At 35.8% G+C, this 15,267-nt stretch overlaps 1 protein-coding gene across 1 annotated transcript in view; it reads right to left on the bottom strand.

The window, feature by feature from the left end:
• Nucleotides 1-15,267, bottom strand: part of LOC113107329 (mediator of DNA damage checkpoint protein 1-like) — a 198,893-nt gene that overhangs the window by 156,417 nt on the left and 27,209 nt on the right. The window contains exons 15-30 of the mRNA XM_026269756.1: nucleotides 14,950-15,267; nucleotides 14,258-14,473; nucleotides 13,676-13,705; nucleotides 12,564-12,696; nucleotides 12,324-12,481; nucleotides 10,946-11,414; nucleotides 10,555-10,858; nucleotides 9,850-9,968; nucleotides 9,112-9,199; nucleotides 8,836-8,892; nucleotides 6,703-6,728; nucleotides 5,305-5,418; nucleotides 4,105-4,197; nucleotides 3,844-4,037; nucleotides 3,338-3,432; nucleotides 2,375-2,483 (exon numbers count right to left, since the gene is read on the bottom strand). Of these exons, the coding sequence (XP_026125541.1) occupies nucleotides 2,375-2,483; nucleotides 3,338-3,432; nucleotides 3,844-4,037; nucleotides 4,105-4,197; nucleotides 5,305-5,418; nucleotides 6,703-6,728; nucleotides 8,836-8,892; nucleotides 9,112-9,199; nucleotides 9,850-9,968; nucleotides 10,555-10,858; nucleotides 10,946-11,414; nucleotides 12,324-12,481; nucleotides 12,564-12,696; nucleotides 13,676-13,705; nucleotides 14,258-14,473; nucleotides 14,950-15,267 (2,523 nt within the window). The remainder of the gene's footprint in view (nucleotides 1-2,374; nucleotides 2,484-3,337; nucleotides 3,433-3,843; nucleotides 4,038-4,104; nucleotides 4,198-5,304; nucleotides 5,419-6,702; nucleotides 6,729-8,835; nucleotides 8,893-9,111; nucleotides 9,200-9,849; nucleotides 9,969-10,554; nucleotides 10,859-10,945; nucleotides 11,415-12,323; nucleotides 12,482-12,563; nucleotides 12,697-13,675; nucleotides 13,706-14,257; nucleotides 14,474-14,949) is intronic.

Below are 15,267 nucleotides of genomic sequence, written 5' to 3'. Positions count from 1 at the left end.
ATTTCAGTTGTGAGATGTGCAGAGGCATCACAAGTTGTTGGCTGGCCAGCAGCTGCAAGGAAGGAGCACATTAAAACTGTGTTGAAAATAGTTACCAGAAAGGGTACCAGAAAATCATATCATCACATTTGTAAAAAATTATGATAAATTTTGACTTTACTAAAATATTTTATTACTCCTAAAATTGTATATTGTTTTTTACTGCTAAATAAATAACAAACAGTGGACCACCAATGTAACAGTGTCGATGAAGAGCTTGATATGAATTATGATAAGAAATATCAATGCAAATATCCCTCGAATGCACTATTTTCTATTGTTTTCTCTTCTAATGAAACTGTAATTTTGTCAAATTATGTACAAAGTGCATATATCAATATTATTAAATTGTAATTATAAATAAATTGTAATATTTACTTGTGTGAATTTAAGATCAATAAAATGCTGGCTATAAAAGCAAGATGTTTCGAAACACAGTACATAACTTGAAATGTGTAGAAATTGATAGAAATTTCAATTTTTTATATTAATTTATTAAACTAGTGAAGTATTTAAATAGTTTATTTTCTAGAGTCAACAGGGCATATAGCCAAAGAAAGTTGTTAAATAATTAGAACCTAATGTCATGAAGAACACAGATTTTAAACACAGGTTTTTTTTTTCTGTTCATCTTACAAACCCCAATAAATAAAAGGGGGGAATTATAATAACCTGCACATTTAGGATCATGTTTAAGATACAATTAAAACACATTAAGACTCACCCCTTGATTTTATGTAGCATTCTTGACAATTAAGAAGTCCATTTCGAATTCTGACATCAGTTCCAGCACTTGAGTCGCCCAGTAACCCTTTACATATGCCACACTAGAACACATCAGATATTCATATAAGAGGAGGTAGATATTACCACATAAGAGGAGGAACACAAATGAGCATTACCTTAAAACACTGAATATGGAAGTACAACCCCCAAGCTTTCAATGATCATGGCTGCTCCTTTACCCAACGGATGTGCACAACTGGAGCAAAGCTTCTTTCCACTGACTGACCTGCAGAGGGCGCCATACAAAGACATATATTCATGTCTAATGAAACTATAACAGTTAGCCTTCTTTGTCTTGTCAAGTCTTGGAAGAGCAACAATAAGATAATATTGTATAAAATAGGTCAAAATGCGTTCTTTAAGTCTGAGACCAACATTATTATATATTTTTTTACATATGTTTTATTTTTAATTACACGTGTCTTTAAACTAGACCTTAAAGTGGTAACAAATGCAAAAATTTTAATACATGCACGCAATATAAATAAACGAGACTGTGGGAGCATTTAGCATGATTATGTAACTCCTGAAATAAAAGCAATGATTATGGCTTCTAATTATGGTGGCACAACTGTTTTGCCATTTTCAAATGAATACATTAAAGGAACAGTTCATCCAAAAATGTAAATTTGAAAATGCAAAATTCACCCACTCTAGAGCCATCCAAAATGGTAGATGAGTTTGTTTCTCATCAGAACCGATTTGGAGAATGTAGCGTTACATCACTTGCTCACCAATGGATGCTCTGCAGTCTGCAGTAAATGGGTGCCGTCAGAGTGAGAGTCCAAACAGCTGATAAAAACTTCACAAGATGTTTACTGACGGACTGGTGTGGATAGCTTGTGGATTATTGTGATGTTATTATCAGCTGTTTGGACTCTCATTCTGACGGCACCCATTCACTGCAGAGCATCCATTGCTGAGCAAGTTATGTAATGCTACATTTTTCCAAATCTGTTCTGATGAAGAAACAAACTCATCTATATCTTGGATAGTCTGAGGGTGAGTACATTTTCAGCTCATTTTCATATTTGGGTGAACTATTCCTTTAAGCTGATACTTTTGCATTTAAAGTAGATGCAATAAATCTTCTAGGTCAGTTCGACAGCATGACACCACCAGTCACTGTGTCTGAGTGAAGCACACAAATGCTTTCAAAGCCTATTTACTGAAATGCTCCCACACACACACACACACACACACATGTCTCCATGTGATTGAGTATGTGTTGGAGCGAAGGCTCATACCTGCTGGGTGATGGAGGTGGTGTGTCTTGTGAAGGTGTGGGTGATTTTGATGGGTGTGTCCCTAAAACATTTTCACACGACCCAGTCCTGCCAGCAGCCGCACACACATACACACAAGCACAGAGACACACAACTGTGAAAGCAAGTCGTATTCAGAAATGTTCCATGTGCCAGAAAAAAAAATAAACCTCATACTGATCTGATCTTTAAAACATCCTCCAGCCATAGCAAAGCCAAGCAGCATTTTGGCACGCATGTGTGTATTCAAGCCAGCATGCAATCCCACAGACACATCCACGTACCTCCTCATCTTTGTGGTCTGGCTCTGGGGTGGACTCTGTTTACGATCCAGTGAAGCAGTTTTCTTCAAATCCTCTTGCCTTTCTTTAGTCTTATGGCTCCAAGAGCCATCTGTAATAACACACATAGAAATCATGTCTGCTAATTCATCGTTTTAATTGAGTATCCAGTGTGTTTTCTATATATGCAAACATTATTGTGGCAGATGAGTAAAGCATTAAAATACATGTTCTTGCATTTGCTTTTTTAAGGTTTACTATGGTTATTTTAAATTTAAAAGTTTTTTTAAATTATTGTTTTAAGTTTTCTAAAATATTTGTATAAGAAGTTTGTAAAAGCCATTTTCCCTCCAAATCAAGGTCAAGCATGGCGTAAACAACAGGAAGAATTTGTGAAAAGGATCCTTTTAGATGTTTATCTGTGCAATATTAATGTCATTCATTTTTGTTTTGAAACGATATATATATATTTTTTATGAAAGCTAAAAAAAAACTTTTAAAATACATGACTCATAAATACAAAATTAATTTAACAAATAATAAAATTAAATATAAATAACTAAATAACTATTGTTATGATTATTTAGAATATCATGAATTCTTATTATAACCAAATATAAATCTAATAATTATTAAATGTCATATTTTAAATATTAGCTTTAAAAATATCTAAAATGTTGGTAGAAGACTGGTTATTTCTAAAACCTCTCATCCTCCAAATCAAAGTCATAATATTTAATTAATATTATATTAATTAATAATAACAATATTAATAAAAAATATTATAAAATATTATAATTCACCTTGAAAATTATGTTTGAAAACATTTCTGGAAATAAGATTAATGTTATATACACTTGTGAATTCAAGGCACAAATAGAGTTAGTTTTTGTTGATGTTGTACGTGTGGCTTTCCTTGACATTGTTTAAGAGCTCCATGGTCCAGATGAAGTGTGTGTGTCTTACCCTGTATAAACTGCAGTTGTGGTGTAGCTGTTTGGCTCTCCTGAGGCTCGGTTCTCTGACCGTTCTGCTGAGCTGCTGTGTTTACTTGATCAGGGCTAAAAATTAAAGGTTAAATTAACACTGAAACATCCTTTCAGAAAAGTCAACGCTTGAATCTTTATTTTTCTGTTACACTTTTTCCTTTGACAGGTTTCCTATGACAAAGTCAGCTTTTTATAGCCCAAAGACTCTAAATAAAATTAAGGTGGATGTTAAAATTAGATTTTTTTTGTAGGTTCTGTGTTATTATGGCAATAAACCATATATACATTTACATTTATGCATTTAGCAGACGCTAAAAGAGACTTATAGTGTATTCAGGCTATACATTATTTTACCACTATGTGTGTTCCCTGGGAATCGAACCCTCAACCTTTTTCGGTGCTAAAACAATGCTCTACCACTGAGCCACAGGAAGGTTCACCAGAATCAGAACCATTCTGCTGGAAAAGGAATATTATTTCCACCTGTGTCTGTTACTCTGGTCCGCCTGCTTCTCCAGCACTTCCTGTTTCCTTTCCCAGTCAGCCAAGGAGAGGACAATGGTGTCACATGGGGCCGAGGGCTGGGTGGGGGGCGGAGCTTCTGTCACCATATTGGATGATAAACCTGATGTGTGAGGGGTCAGTGGGGTCACGGTTTCCTCCAGTATCTGTCTTTCCTATAAATGAAGAACTAATTAGTGTTTATTAAGGACCAATGTCATGTGAAACAACTGGAAGACGCACCTCTTCATGGTGTCTCCTCTCCTCCTCTTCCACTTCTCTCTGCGCTCTCTCCCACTCCTCCTTCAGCTTCTCCTGCTCTCGCTGATATTTCTCCTGCAGAAAAAGAGGGATTACTTCAATCTTTGACCTCTGTCATCATTTATTCAACCTTATGTTGTTTCAGCTTTCGTTCTTCTGTGGAACACAAAAGGAGAAAGTCTGAATAATGTGCTGGCTGCCATTTTCCCACACAATAACAGTGAATATGAATCATGTTATTTTTATGCTATGCGTTGTTTATGTCACATGGAGGAACTCTAAGAAGACTTCTTGATATTTATCTTTTTTTTTCACTGTGTATATTCATGGAAACATTCTGGATAATAATTTGTACTTTATTATTCTTGTATATTTTTTAATTGATGGTTACACTACTTGATATTTTCAGGAGCATACCTCTTTTTTACTAAAAAGAAAAATGTAGAAGCTAAGTTTGATATTTTTGTATATACTATTGTGAAAAATATTATGAAACATACTTAAAATATCCATTTTCCAAAATTTGTTCAAAATTTTCAGTATCATTACTTCAGTCTTCGGTGTCACATGATCTTTCAGAAATCTTTCTAATATACGGATTTGCTGCTCAAAAATAATTTCTTATTTTAACAATGTTAAAAAACTAAAAGTGAACATGATAAAATTTTTCAGGATTCGTTGATGAATATAAAGCACAGAACAACATTTATTTGAAATAATGTATTTTTTTTTTAATAATGTAAAGTCTTTACTGTCACTTTTGATTAATTTCATCTATCCTTGCTAAATAAGTATTAATGTCTTTATTTAAAAAAAAATCTTACTTTTTAAACGGTAGTGTATGAAACCAAAAAAAATAAAATAAAAATAAAATGCACATGTGCTTTTGTGACCTTTATGAAAATTGAAAGAGTCAATGCTTCATTGTAACTGCATGGACAAAACTAATCAACACATTCTTCAAAAATTCCTCCATTTATATTCCACAGAAGAAAGAAGTCATACAAGTTTGGTTCTAGTTACCCACAAGTCAACAAACAGTGTGATAGATTTGAGAGAAAGTGAAGGGCAGACAGGAACAGATGGGAAACAGCTAACCAGAACACAACAACAGAAGAAGTTGTCTCTACGGAGGAGCAGGTGCGCACTTCTCTCACACAAACCCCAAGCTGGCTATTGTACCTGCAGCAGGCGTTCCTGCTCCTGTTGCCACTTCTCCTGCCGTCTACGCTCTTCATTAGGATCCCACGTCCAGTGGTCAACCCTTTTTGCAAGGTTCAACATTGGGGTTTCAATCTGATTCGCACACACACACAAACACAAACAAAAACAAACACACCCACACAAAAACAAACACACATACACAAACACACACACACATAAACAAACACACACACAAAATACACAGAGAAAGAGAACGGGAAAAAGGAAAGGAAGGTAAGAAGGCAGGGTGCACCTACACTGGTCCAACTTGTATGAGCACAAGTACTTCAAAGTACAGAAATTATCAATAATTTAACATCAGTTTTGTAACCTGGAGTGTTTTTTTTTTTTTTTTGGCAAAATGAGGCCTCATTTTTCTAATTCTGTGATTTTTTGCAATACTACATTTGTTTGGTGGCTTGTTTCAGTTGGTTACTTTAAACCTTACCTCAGACTGACAGAAATGTTTTCTGGGGGGGGGATATATTTTGCCAAATATATTTATATCATAAAATATAATATCTTTATAGATTTTGCAGTTCATATACACATTAATTCCAATGTTTACAAACCTGATTGAAAGCACATGCATAACTGGCTTGAAATCTGATTAAAATTTTCTTATGTTTCTATGTTTTAAAAGTCAGATTTTTTTTTTTTTTTTTTTTTTTACTTTCTTTAACTGAAATCAATAAGCTTAAATAACATAAAATATAAATATTAGATGTCAAATTTAAATGAAATATTTATATTTATATTAAAAAAAAATCCGTTTCAATTTTCTGTTTCAAATCTCTATTTTTTAAGCTTAAGTAATAAAAATCTAAAGTAAAAAACAAAAGCTAAATAGAAATAAAAAATGATAATGAAAAACATTTAGTAAAAAATTACTAAAACTGTAAATATAAATATAAAAGCTCATTGAAAATAATAAATAGTAGATTATAATAGTACATAACACTAAACTATCACAGAATTGTGTGCAGTGTGATCAAGGCAGCAACAGCACTCTAAACAGAAGGAAGAGCGGATGCACACACAAGAAACTGCTAGATGCAGCTCAATGCAACAGAATGCTAAATGTTTTGAGATACATTAACACTCTTTAACTAGTTGTATTATAATTAACACACTGTCTTAAAAATTAGCTACTGATGTGAGACACTGAAACATCAGCGAGAAGCAATGCAACGGCAAAGACATCCAACACAATCTGTTTCCCTAAAGCCACCCTGAGCACTCCAGCAGCCGAAATGACCAAAACCTTACAATGAGTGACGAACAAAAGAAAAACAGACTGAAAAGAGATGCAGGAAGAGGAAATAAAGAGACTTTCATGAAGAATGCGAGTGAGTTTGGCACAACTTAAGTACTTACACAGTCCATGGAGTAGTCAGTCCCCTCTGTGAAGGAAAGAAGAGCGAACAGTGGCTTTAGAAACTCATCATATTCTCATAAACCTCTTACATTAATGAAAGCGACAACACCACAGGAGCTCAAACTGGTGCACAGAGCATAAAACACTAAAATGACACAAAGAGATTGAGAAAAATTAAGGGACATAATCTCTGTTTACACTCAGTCAGTACTGACATCTATCATATAATATCTGTTTACACTTACCGGTATTTTTATTATTCCCATGCATCTCCAATAGATCTCCTGTATCCACTATTGATCAGATTTTGATCATATTTATAGACTTCATACTACAAATGCAGAGTGGTCATGTGTTTCTGATAACCTCCGAATGTGGCTCAAGTGCTACGATCAAAGATTTTGGACCCTGTTTTAAGGCTGCACAATTAATCGAATTCGTTTACATCGTTCAAAGCAGAATCGTTCGGAGTCCACTCATGTTATTCTGAGTGACTGTGTTTTTGTTTTTTCTTCTTTCTTTCTACAGGTTATCTTAAGGGCTTTCCCATTGTTTTAATTTTAGTATCACATTATATCATTTTTATTTAAACCTTTTTTTTATTAATATTATTTAAAGAAGAAACTAATACAATGTATAGTCAACATTTGAGGCTTAATACTATAGAAAACCAATAAAAGTTTTTCAGTTTGAGTGTTTTCATCTTGTTTATTTTCATCTAAACATATGGCATGTGGTTGCTTCAAACAATGGTATAAACATATCATTCAGTGGAAATTGTGATAATCATAATTAATAATAGCACTTACAATTTTAAGGCAATAATCAACAATTATGATTTTTGTCATATTCGGGCATCCCTACCCTGTTTACATCTGTATTTAGCTGGCCACTTGTGACTCTGTCATCTGAGATGGATATGAATAGCAGGTATAAGCTGAGCCAAAAGAAGGTGAGAAGGGATAACTGCAGGCTGGAGAAGTGGGTGTGCCAAAAGGTAGGAGGCGTGGATAAAAGTCTTTCTGATTGGTTAGGCTTAGGGGTTAGTTTCTTCTGTAAAATTCACCTTGGCCAGACCCATTACTCTGACTTGCAGCAAACCCCGTCTCAAATAAAGAGGATCCGTTCTCTAAGAGCAGTGAATATAGCCAGGAAAACAACAAAGAAAGCAATATAACACAGAGCATCTTAACAACTGTACAATGATCAGACTAAATAAATCTATTCTATAGTCATGGAGAGCTGACATATGCTATAGATGCCTGATGAGGACAAAATGACCGTATGTTTAGAAGGAAAGATCTTTAGTTAGGAGAGAGTGGGGTAAGATGTGAGTGGGCAAAATCAATCTCCTCCTTAAGAAACTGTGAAAGGTTTTTGTCATTCTACTACTGCATATACTAGTAATAATATACTATATACTAGTAAATCAAGTACATTTTCTACATGGCAAATAATATGTATTCTTTTTTTTTTATAAATATCATAACAGTCATTGTATTATTATGTAAATGATTCGGCTAAAGATTGGCTATTATTTATAATATAATATAATATAATATAATATAATATAATATAATATAATATAATATAATATAATATAATATAATATAATATAATATAATATAATATAATTGGGGTCGATGACATTAATTTTGTCCCCTTTGATGATGACTAGGTCCCATCTGCTCACCAAGGATGCATTTATTTGATCAAAAAATATAGTAAAATCAGTAACATTGTGAAATATTATTATAATTTAAAATAATATATATATTTTTTTATTGTAATATATTGTAAAAGTAAATTTATTCCTGTGATGCAAAACTGTATTTTCAGCATCATTACTGTAGTCTTCAGTGTCACATGATCCTTCAGAAATCATTCTAATGTGTAGATTTGGTGCTTACAAAACATGACAACTTAAATTAGTGTGTCACAGCTTACCCCACTCTCCTCTACACACTTTAAAAACAGTTTTAAAAGTCTGTATTGTCTCATAGTGCCCTCAGCAGACAAGCATTTACTGTACGATGGACCTCAACAGGAGGAGTCTAACGGACGAGAGATGAGTAGATGGATCATCTGCCGTTCGTTGGAGATGGTGCTATTAGTTCATCTATCAGTTTTACCTGTCGGAGCGAAGAACTCCCAGCGTAACCTAGAGCTATTAGAGGAATGTGAGGACTCTAACAGACCCACACACGCACACCGAACGAAAGAGGGGTAGTCAATGACAGAGACAAAAAGCAAGAGAAAAAGGTCAACCAGAAAGAAAAGCAAACCAACAGAGGATTTAGAGGAAGTAAATGAAGGACTTAAAAGTGTGAGAAGTGTGGAGAAGGGACTAATTCGGTCATCGCATTATGAGAGAAATGTGGATGTGGAAAGTGTGACAGTTGTATTACCTGTCAGTGAGAGAGAGTGTGAAGTCTGCTCAGCCGTGGTGGACTCGGCAGCTGAGCTCAGGTCACATGAGTTACAGTCTGAATCAAGCTAAAGAGAAAATCATCATAAGCAGGTTTCCAACAGAATACACAACAACACATTCACCTACATTTTTTGAAGGTACGATATTAATGCTGACAAAAATCATCTGTTACAAATAAGTGAGGAATAATATATAGTCAGAAAACGATCAGTTGCCTGAAAATGAAATAAATAAATGTAAAAAAAGAAAAAAAACATGGAAATATTGACGTACTTTAATACACTTAATGGTTTATAATCGCTATACTTGCATTTATGTATACTAAACTTTGCCAGGAAGAGTAACAAATTAATCAAATAATAATCAAACAATCATTCCTTATGGAATGAAATGTCGTAAATCGTAAAAAACAACTACTTTCAGATTTTTTAAAAATTGCATGTGAAAACCTGGATGTGATATGATCTCTAACAAACCAAAAACGGGTCGAAGAAGGCCAACTCCAAAACAAATGAAAAATAAAAATAAATAATTCTGTATGTAGACCTTCATACTCTTTTGCAATTATTTATTTCCGTTTGCAAAAAGCACATTTATTTTTTTCTCAATGCTTTCATTTTTGTTTGCAAACCTCTAATTTCTTTTGCGATGCTTTAATTATTGTGCAAGGTTATGTGTTTTATTAAAAAGTGAAAAGAGAGACATGAAGGCCCACCTGCTCTGTGCTGGACGTGTCATTTGCTGGGACGGTCTGTGTCTGAGTGAGTTCTGTCACTATGGTTGTTGTGACCACACAGTTGAGCTTCATCACTGTGTCAGGCCCTGGCTGCTTTCCTAATCAAATAGGAAACTATCATTTAATTTAAAAATCATTCAGTCTATGCTACCTCTGCTATAAATGGGTTACATCATATAATCACATTTTGTTTTGTGCTCAGTTAGTAATTTGCATGTATTTGCACTTACAGTAAATTTTATGATTATCAAATAAGTGTTGCTGATGTGAAATGTGGGCAGCCAACTGTCAATGTATTAAACTACTTTAGCTACTTAAAGTGATAGTTCACCTTTTGTCATTTCAAACCTGTATGCATGTCTTTGTTCTGTGGAAGAATGTTGGGAACCAAACATGATTGGTGCCCATTGACTTCCACTGTATGGAGAAAAACACTGTGAAATTCCTCTAAATATCTTCTTTTATGTTCCACAGAAGAAAGAAATGCATACAGTTTACAGAGGGTGGGTGAATTATGACTCTTTTCATTTAGGAGTGAACTGTCCCTTTAATTATAAAAGTACTCAGGATGAAGTTTTGCTTTCTGAAGGTTACAGTAAACCTTCATTGTATGTCATTATGTCTATTTCTCATTATATGACCGCTGAATATTACAAACTATAATTTAATATTATAATCCTCAACCTTCTGGTTCTGACAGCGACGGTGTAGTTGAGATGTCTTTGCGTTTCTCTTCCTCAGGACTAAGAGAACACTCTTTTTCCTTCTTTGCGGCTTCTTTCTCCTGGTCAGAAACGGACGTCTGTGAGCTTTGCTGGAGGTCTGAGGCTTCTAAAGCAATAAGCTCCTCATTAAGTTGACTTTGAGTAACTGGATTTGGAGGTGAGGAAGATAAGTCGACTTGAGGACATGACACAGAATCTTTATCGTCCCTCTCTCTGCTCTCTTGCAGAGTCCCGTCACCGTTCACACGTATCAGCCCATCGCTCTATAATAAAAACAGAACACACATTTATTTAAGCTGATTATTAGTTGTTGGGAATTGAGATTATAGTCCTGGGTAAGATAGTCTTGCCTTTATTGATTTGCGGAGGCCTTGGCTGAATTTGGGCTGGCTGTAGGGTTTTGGGGTGATCAGGGGAACAGGCTTTGAGGGGACAGGAGGAACTGGTGTAGGCACTGACAGGACTTTTGGAGCGTTTGTGGTCTCATCAGATGATGGCTCGGGGGTTTCGGGCTGTGCCTGTGCCTGTTTTTCTGCAGTCTTCTGGTCCACATGGACACTGTGGTGTGTTTGGGTAGTTAGTTCAGGCTCTACATCCTCTGCTTCTGCTAAGGCGGTGCAAGTCAGCTTCTTCTCGGGCTGATGGAGAGGTGAGGTGTGCATCGGTGAAGCCGCAGAAGGCAGCTTGGGGAGCTGGAGTTTCTCCAGTATGGCATCACTGATGGTGAAACGGAGAGCATAGCGTTGAAGCACAGCTGCCTTTTCTTCTGGAGTGGAGGCCTTACAGTATTGTTCATGTAGCTCCTGTTCCCTACGTTCTCTGAAAGACAGTCAATAGAAAATCAAGTGACAAATATTCATGATATTTATATAAAAAGGTTTCGGAAATATTTCTCAAAATGTATTTCTAATGATCTTTACTGTCATTTTTGATGTCCTCGCTGAATACAATTATCTTATTTTCTGGACTATAAGTCGCACTTTTTTTCATAGTTTGGCTGGTCCTGCGACTTATTTATCAAAATTAATTTGACATGAACCGAGAGAAAACATTACCGTCTACAGCCACGAGAGGGCGCTCTATGCTGCTCAGTTCTCCTGTAGTCTACACTGAAGACATAGAGCGCCCTCTCGCGGCTGGAGACGGTAATGTTTTCTCTTGGTTCTTGGTTCTAAATAAATGCGACTTATAGTCCAGTGCTACTTATATATGTTTTTTTCCTCATCATGACGTATTTTTGGACTGATGTGATTTATACTCAGGTGTGACATATAGTCCGTAAAATACGGTATTTACCTCTTTACAAAAAACAAAAACAACTCCTAATGACCCGTAACTTTTAAACAGTATTGTAATTAATTAGGCTTTTTTTTCTCTTCATTATGATATCTGGACAGTTGTATTTCCCTGACATATTTAAAATAAAAATTCAGAATCTAAATTAATTTTAATCCATGCTAATCTGGTCAAACCACTGATGTTTTTATGTATATATATATATATATATATATATATATATATATATATATATATATATATATATATATATATATATATATATATATATATATATATATATATATATATATAAATTAATGAACAGGCGAAAAAAAAAAAAGTCGGTTCTACTAAAAAGTCACTTATGCGGGCTGTTTTAAAATACCAACACTTCATATTCACTAAACCCCTCCAAAATCTGGAGGGTGTAGAGTTCAATTTGTGTCTCACTTCTCCTCAACGATTTCTCTGTATGTCTTGATGCTCTTCCGGCGATGGCCGGGTCCTCCATCTGTTGACATTAGCTTCTCCATCATCTTCCTCTCTTCTTCCTTCTTGATCAAATCTTGAGATGCACTTCGCCTCCGATTCTTCCAGCGAGCCAAGTCCTAAACACAGAAGCCAGAAAATGTAGATACTTATGCATGTGAGCTCATTAAACATGTGTTTGTGTGGGTTTGTATGACTCACGTCCTGCCACTGGTCCTCCTCCTCTCGGAGTTTGTTGTACTGGTTGTGTAGGTGCTCATGTCGTGATTGGCTGTGCGGCTGAAGGTAGGCCAGCTCATCCTCTTCATCACGCATGTCAATCAAGCTCACACTCCTTTAAGTAACAAACAAAAGCAGACATCTTTACAAGTGCTGTAATGCTTTTAGCTGAAGAAGGAAAGGTGCAATCACAGCCAGAGCAAAAATAACACTACATCCCTTCCTCTGACCTGAAGACACGAAAACAACAAATATAAAATGTTATTATGATGTTAACAAGGAATGAAAAGAGGAAGAACTGTTAGTGGAAGAACAACACGTGGTTATAAGAACCATGAACAATACAAACAGAACATGTACAAGAAAAAGCAGATTTACATACAGTATATGACGACATCATTTCTTAATTGCTCATGTTGTTCAAAACCCATATTATCATACCACATTCAATTTGACTAAATTTGATATATCTATTTCAACCCAGCTCACAAAACTGACATGAAAACTGATTTTCAGTTTCAGTCAGTTTCTCATATAAAGCTATTGTATGACTTCATAAAATGTTAAATATGTACACGTCATATTTGCATCCTTTTGAAGCTTGTAAACTCGAATGAATTGTAAATGCATGGAAAAGAGCGATCAGCACATTGTTATTCCTTCCCCTCATCCAGTCATATAGATTTAGAACAACATGACAAGCAAATTATGACAGAATTTTATTTTTGGTTTAACTGTTCCTTTAATAAAACTGGGTGTGCTGTAGTGGATTGAGGTTATGGAAGTAAGTAAATCTGTGTGTGTGTGTGTGTGTGTGTGTGTGAATTTTCTCCAGGCAGCAAAAGCATCCACCGCAGCAAACCATGAGAAAGATTCAAACACATGTTGCATGCATGTGTAGCTACAGGCTTTTGACTGCTCAGCTTTTGAATATGCATGCATAAAGTACAAGAGAGAATTTAGACGACAATTAAAATGGTTGTATTTCAATGTGAATAGAGGCACCACTGAATGCTTGTGTTGGCTGTACATGCAACTGCTCAGTTCTGCAGCGACAGTAAGAAGACAGAAAGAAAGGAAGGAAAAAAACTTACTCCGTTTCAGAAACACTAGTAGCTCTGAATCTAGAACATTAATGGATTAAAAAAAAACAAAAAACAATATAAATAAAGTTGAGCTTTAAAGAACAAAATGGTTAAACATAACATCATAGTACACTTACTTTAGACCTTTTTTTGTTGTTGTTAATTATTACCCTTCAAAATAAAAGGTTGCCTCACTATACTAGATAGGAGTTGATATTGTTTCTAGCTACTGTGCAATGTCATTTTTTAGCTTTACAGACATCATTTTGTGTGTGTGTGTGTGTGTGTGTGTGTGTGTGTGTCTTCATGTTAGAAAGCATGTCAGTAAAATGGATTGTCAAAAGCATTTTATATAGACTTGGAGCTGTAAGTAATGTTCAGTCAGCTCTTAAAATCAAATGACAACTTTTTAATAATAAAGCCCCTTACAGCACCTCTAAGGATAACCATTGCACCAAACCAATCAGTGAAGTAAAGTGAAACAATGATGCAGGCATGAGACACAATCTCTTTCCATGCAGAAATACAAAAATATATTTCAGTCAGAGCGCTTTCAAAAGTAATAAATTGGTCCTGAAAGTGCTTTCTCACATTGGGGGGAGATCATCATCTTCCTGCCAAAGGGGGCGACGTGAGGGTTGGTGAGGTTTGGGGGAGGGGCTTTTGGTAATAGGCTCATCTTTAATAAGACTTTCATGTCCCACCACACCCACAGAGCCCGCCTCCTGCCTGTCCATCATCTGAGGGCACTTCCTAGGCGTGTCCTCAGCATCTCTTGGGGGCGGGGCCACAGAGCTAAGGGCGAAGCTGAGAAAGTTGCCATGGTTACTAAAGCAAAGCAAGGCTGTGAAAGGGAGGCTGAGGCTCTGCTCTCTGACCACAAAACACAAATCGCCAGAGAAAACAAGTGCAAAGAACAGAGTGAACAAAAATTAAAAGGCTGAAAGATTTATTAGGGGTGTCAAAAATGCATTACAACTGAGAGAGAAAGAGAGAGAGACAGAGAGAGTTATAAATCAACAAAAGACTAGAAATAAGGAGAATTATTCAGTGAAGAAACTCCAAGTCAGTCACACATATTATTAAACAGGCAATAAACACCAAAAATCATTGATGCACATGACATCCATCTCTTCTCTGTACTCTGAAAACCAACCTGCACACAACAAGCTCAAAACCATATCTAAAAAGGCCCATGCTAATAATTCTCCTTTGCATGGACACCACGAAAGCAGCATTCAGAGCATTCACAGGCGAGCGCTTCATTCCCAGAGGGTCCTAACCTGTCCAAAGATGGGGCTGTCTCTTGCTCTCTAGGCTTGACGTGTGACTGTGATCCACCGACAGGGGTGATTTTATGTTTGACAGCAACAGGTTTGGGCAAAAAGGCATTCAAATCCTGTCCTGCACTTGACTTTTGGTAAGATCCAGTCCTTTGAGCAAGCATTTCATCCTTCTGAAAATCCCCACATTCCTCATCATCTGTGTAAATGCCAGGGCGATTGGTGTTAGTTGCAGACAAACGTACGATGTCAGGGCACTTTTCTGGTACTACAGCAACTGGAACGGGTGTCTTTGGTACTTGGTCGACTGGTTCATTT

The sequence above is a fragment of the Carassius auratus genome, chromosome 1 (assembly GCF_003368295.1).
Source record: "Carassius auratus strain Wakin chromosome 1, ASM336829v1, whole genome shotgun sequence".
Lineage (NCBI taxonomy): Eukaryota > Metazoa > Chordata > Actinopteri > Cypriniformes > Cyprinidae > Carassius > Carassius auratus.
This window is presented reverse-complemented; position numbering and strand designations above follow the sequence as displayed.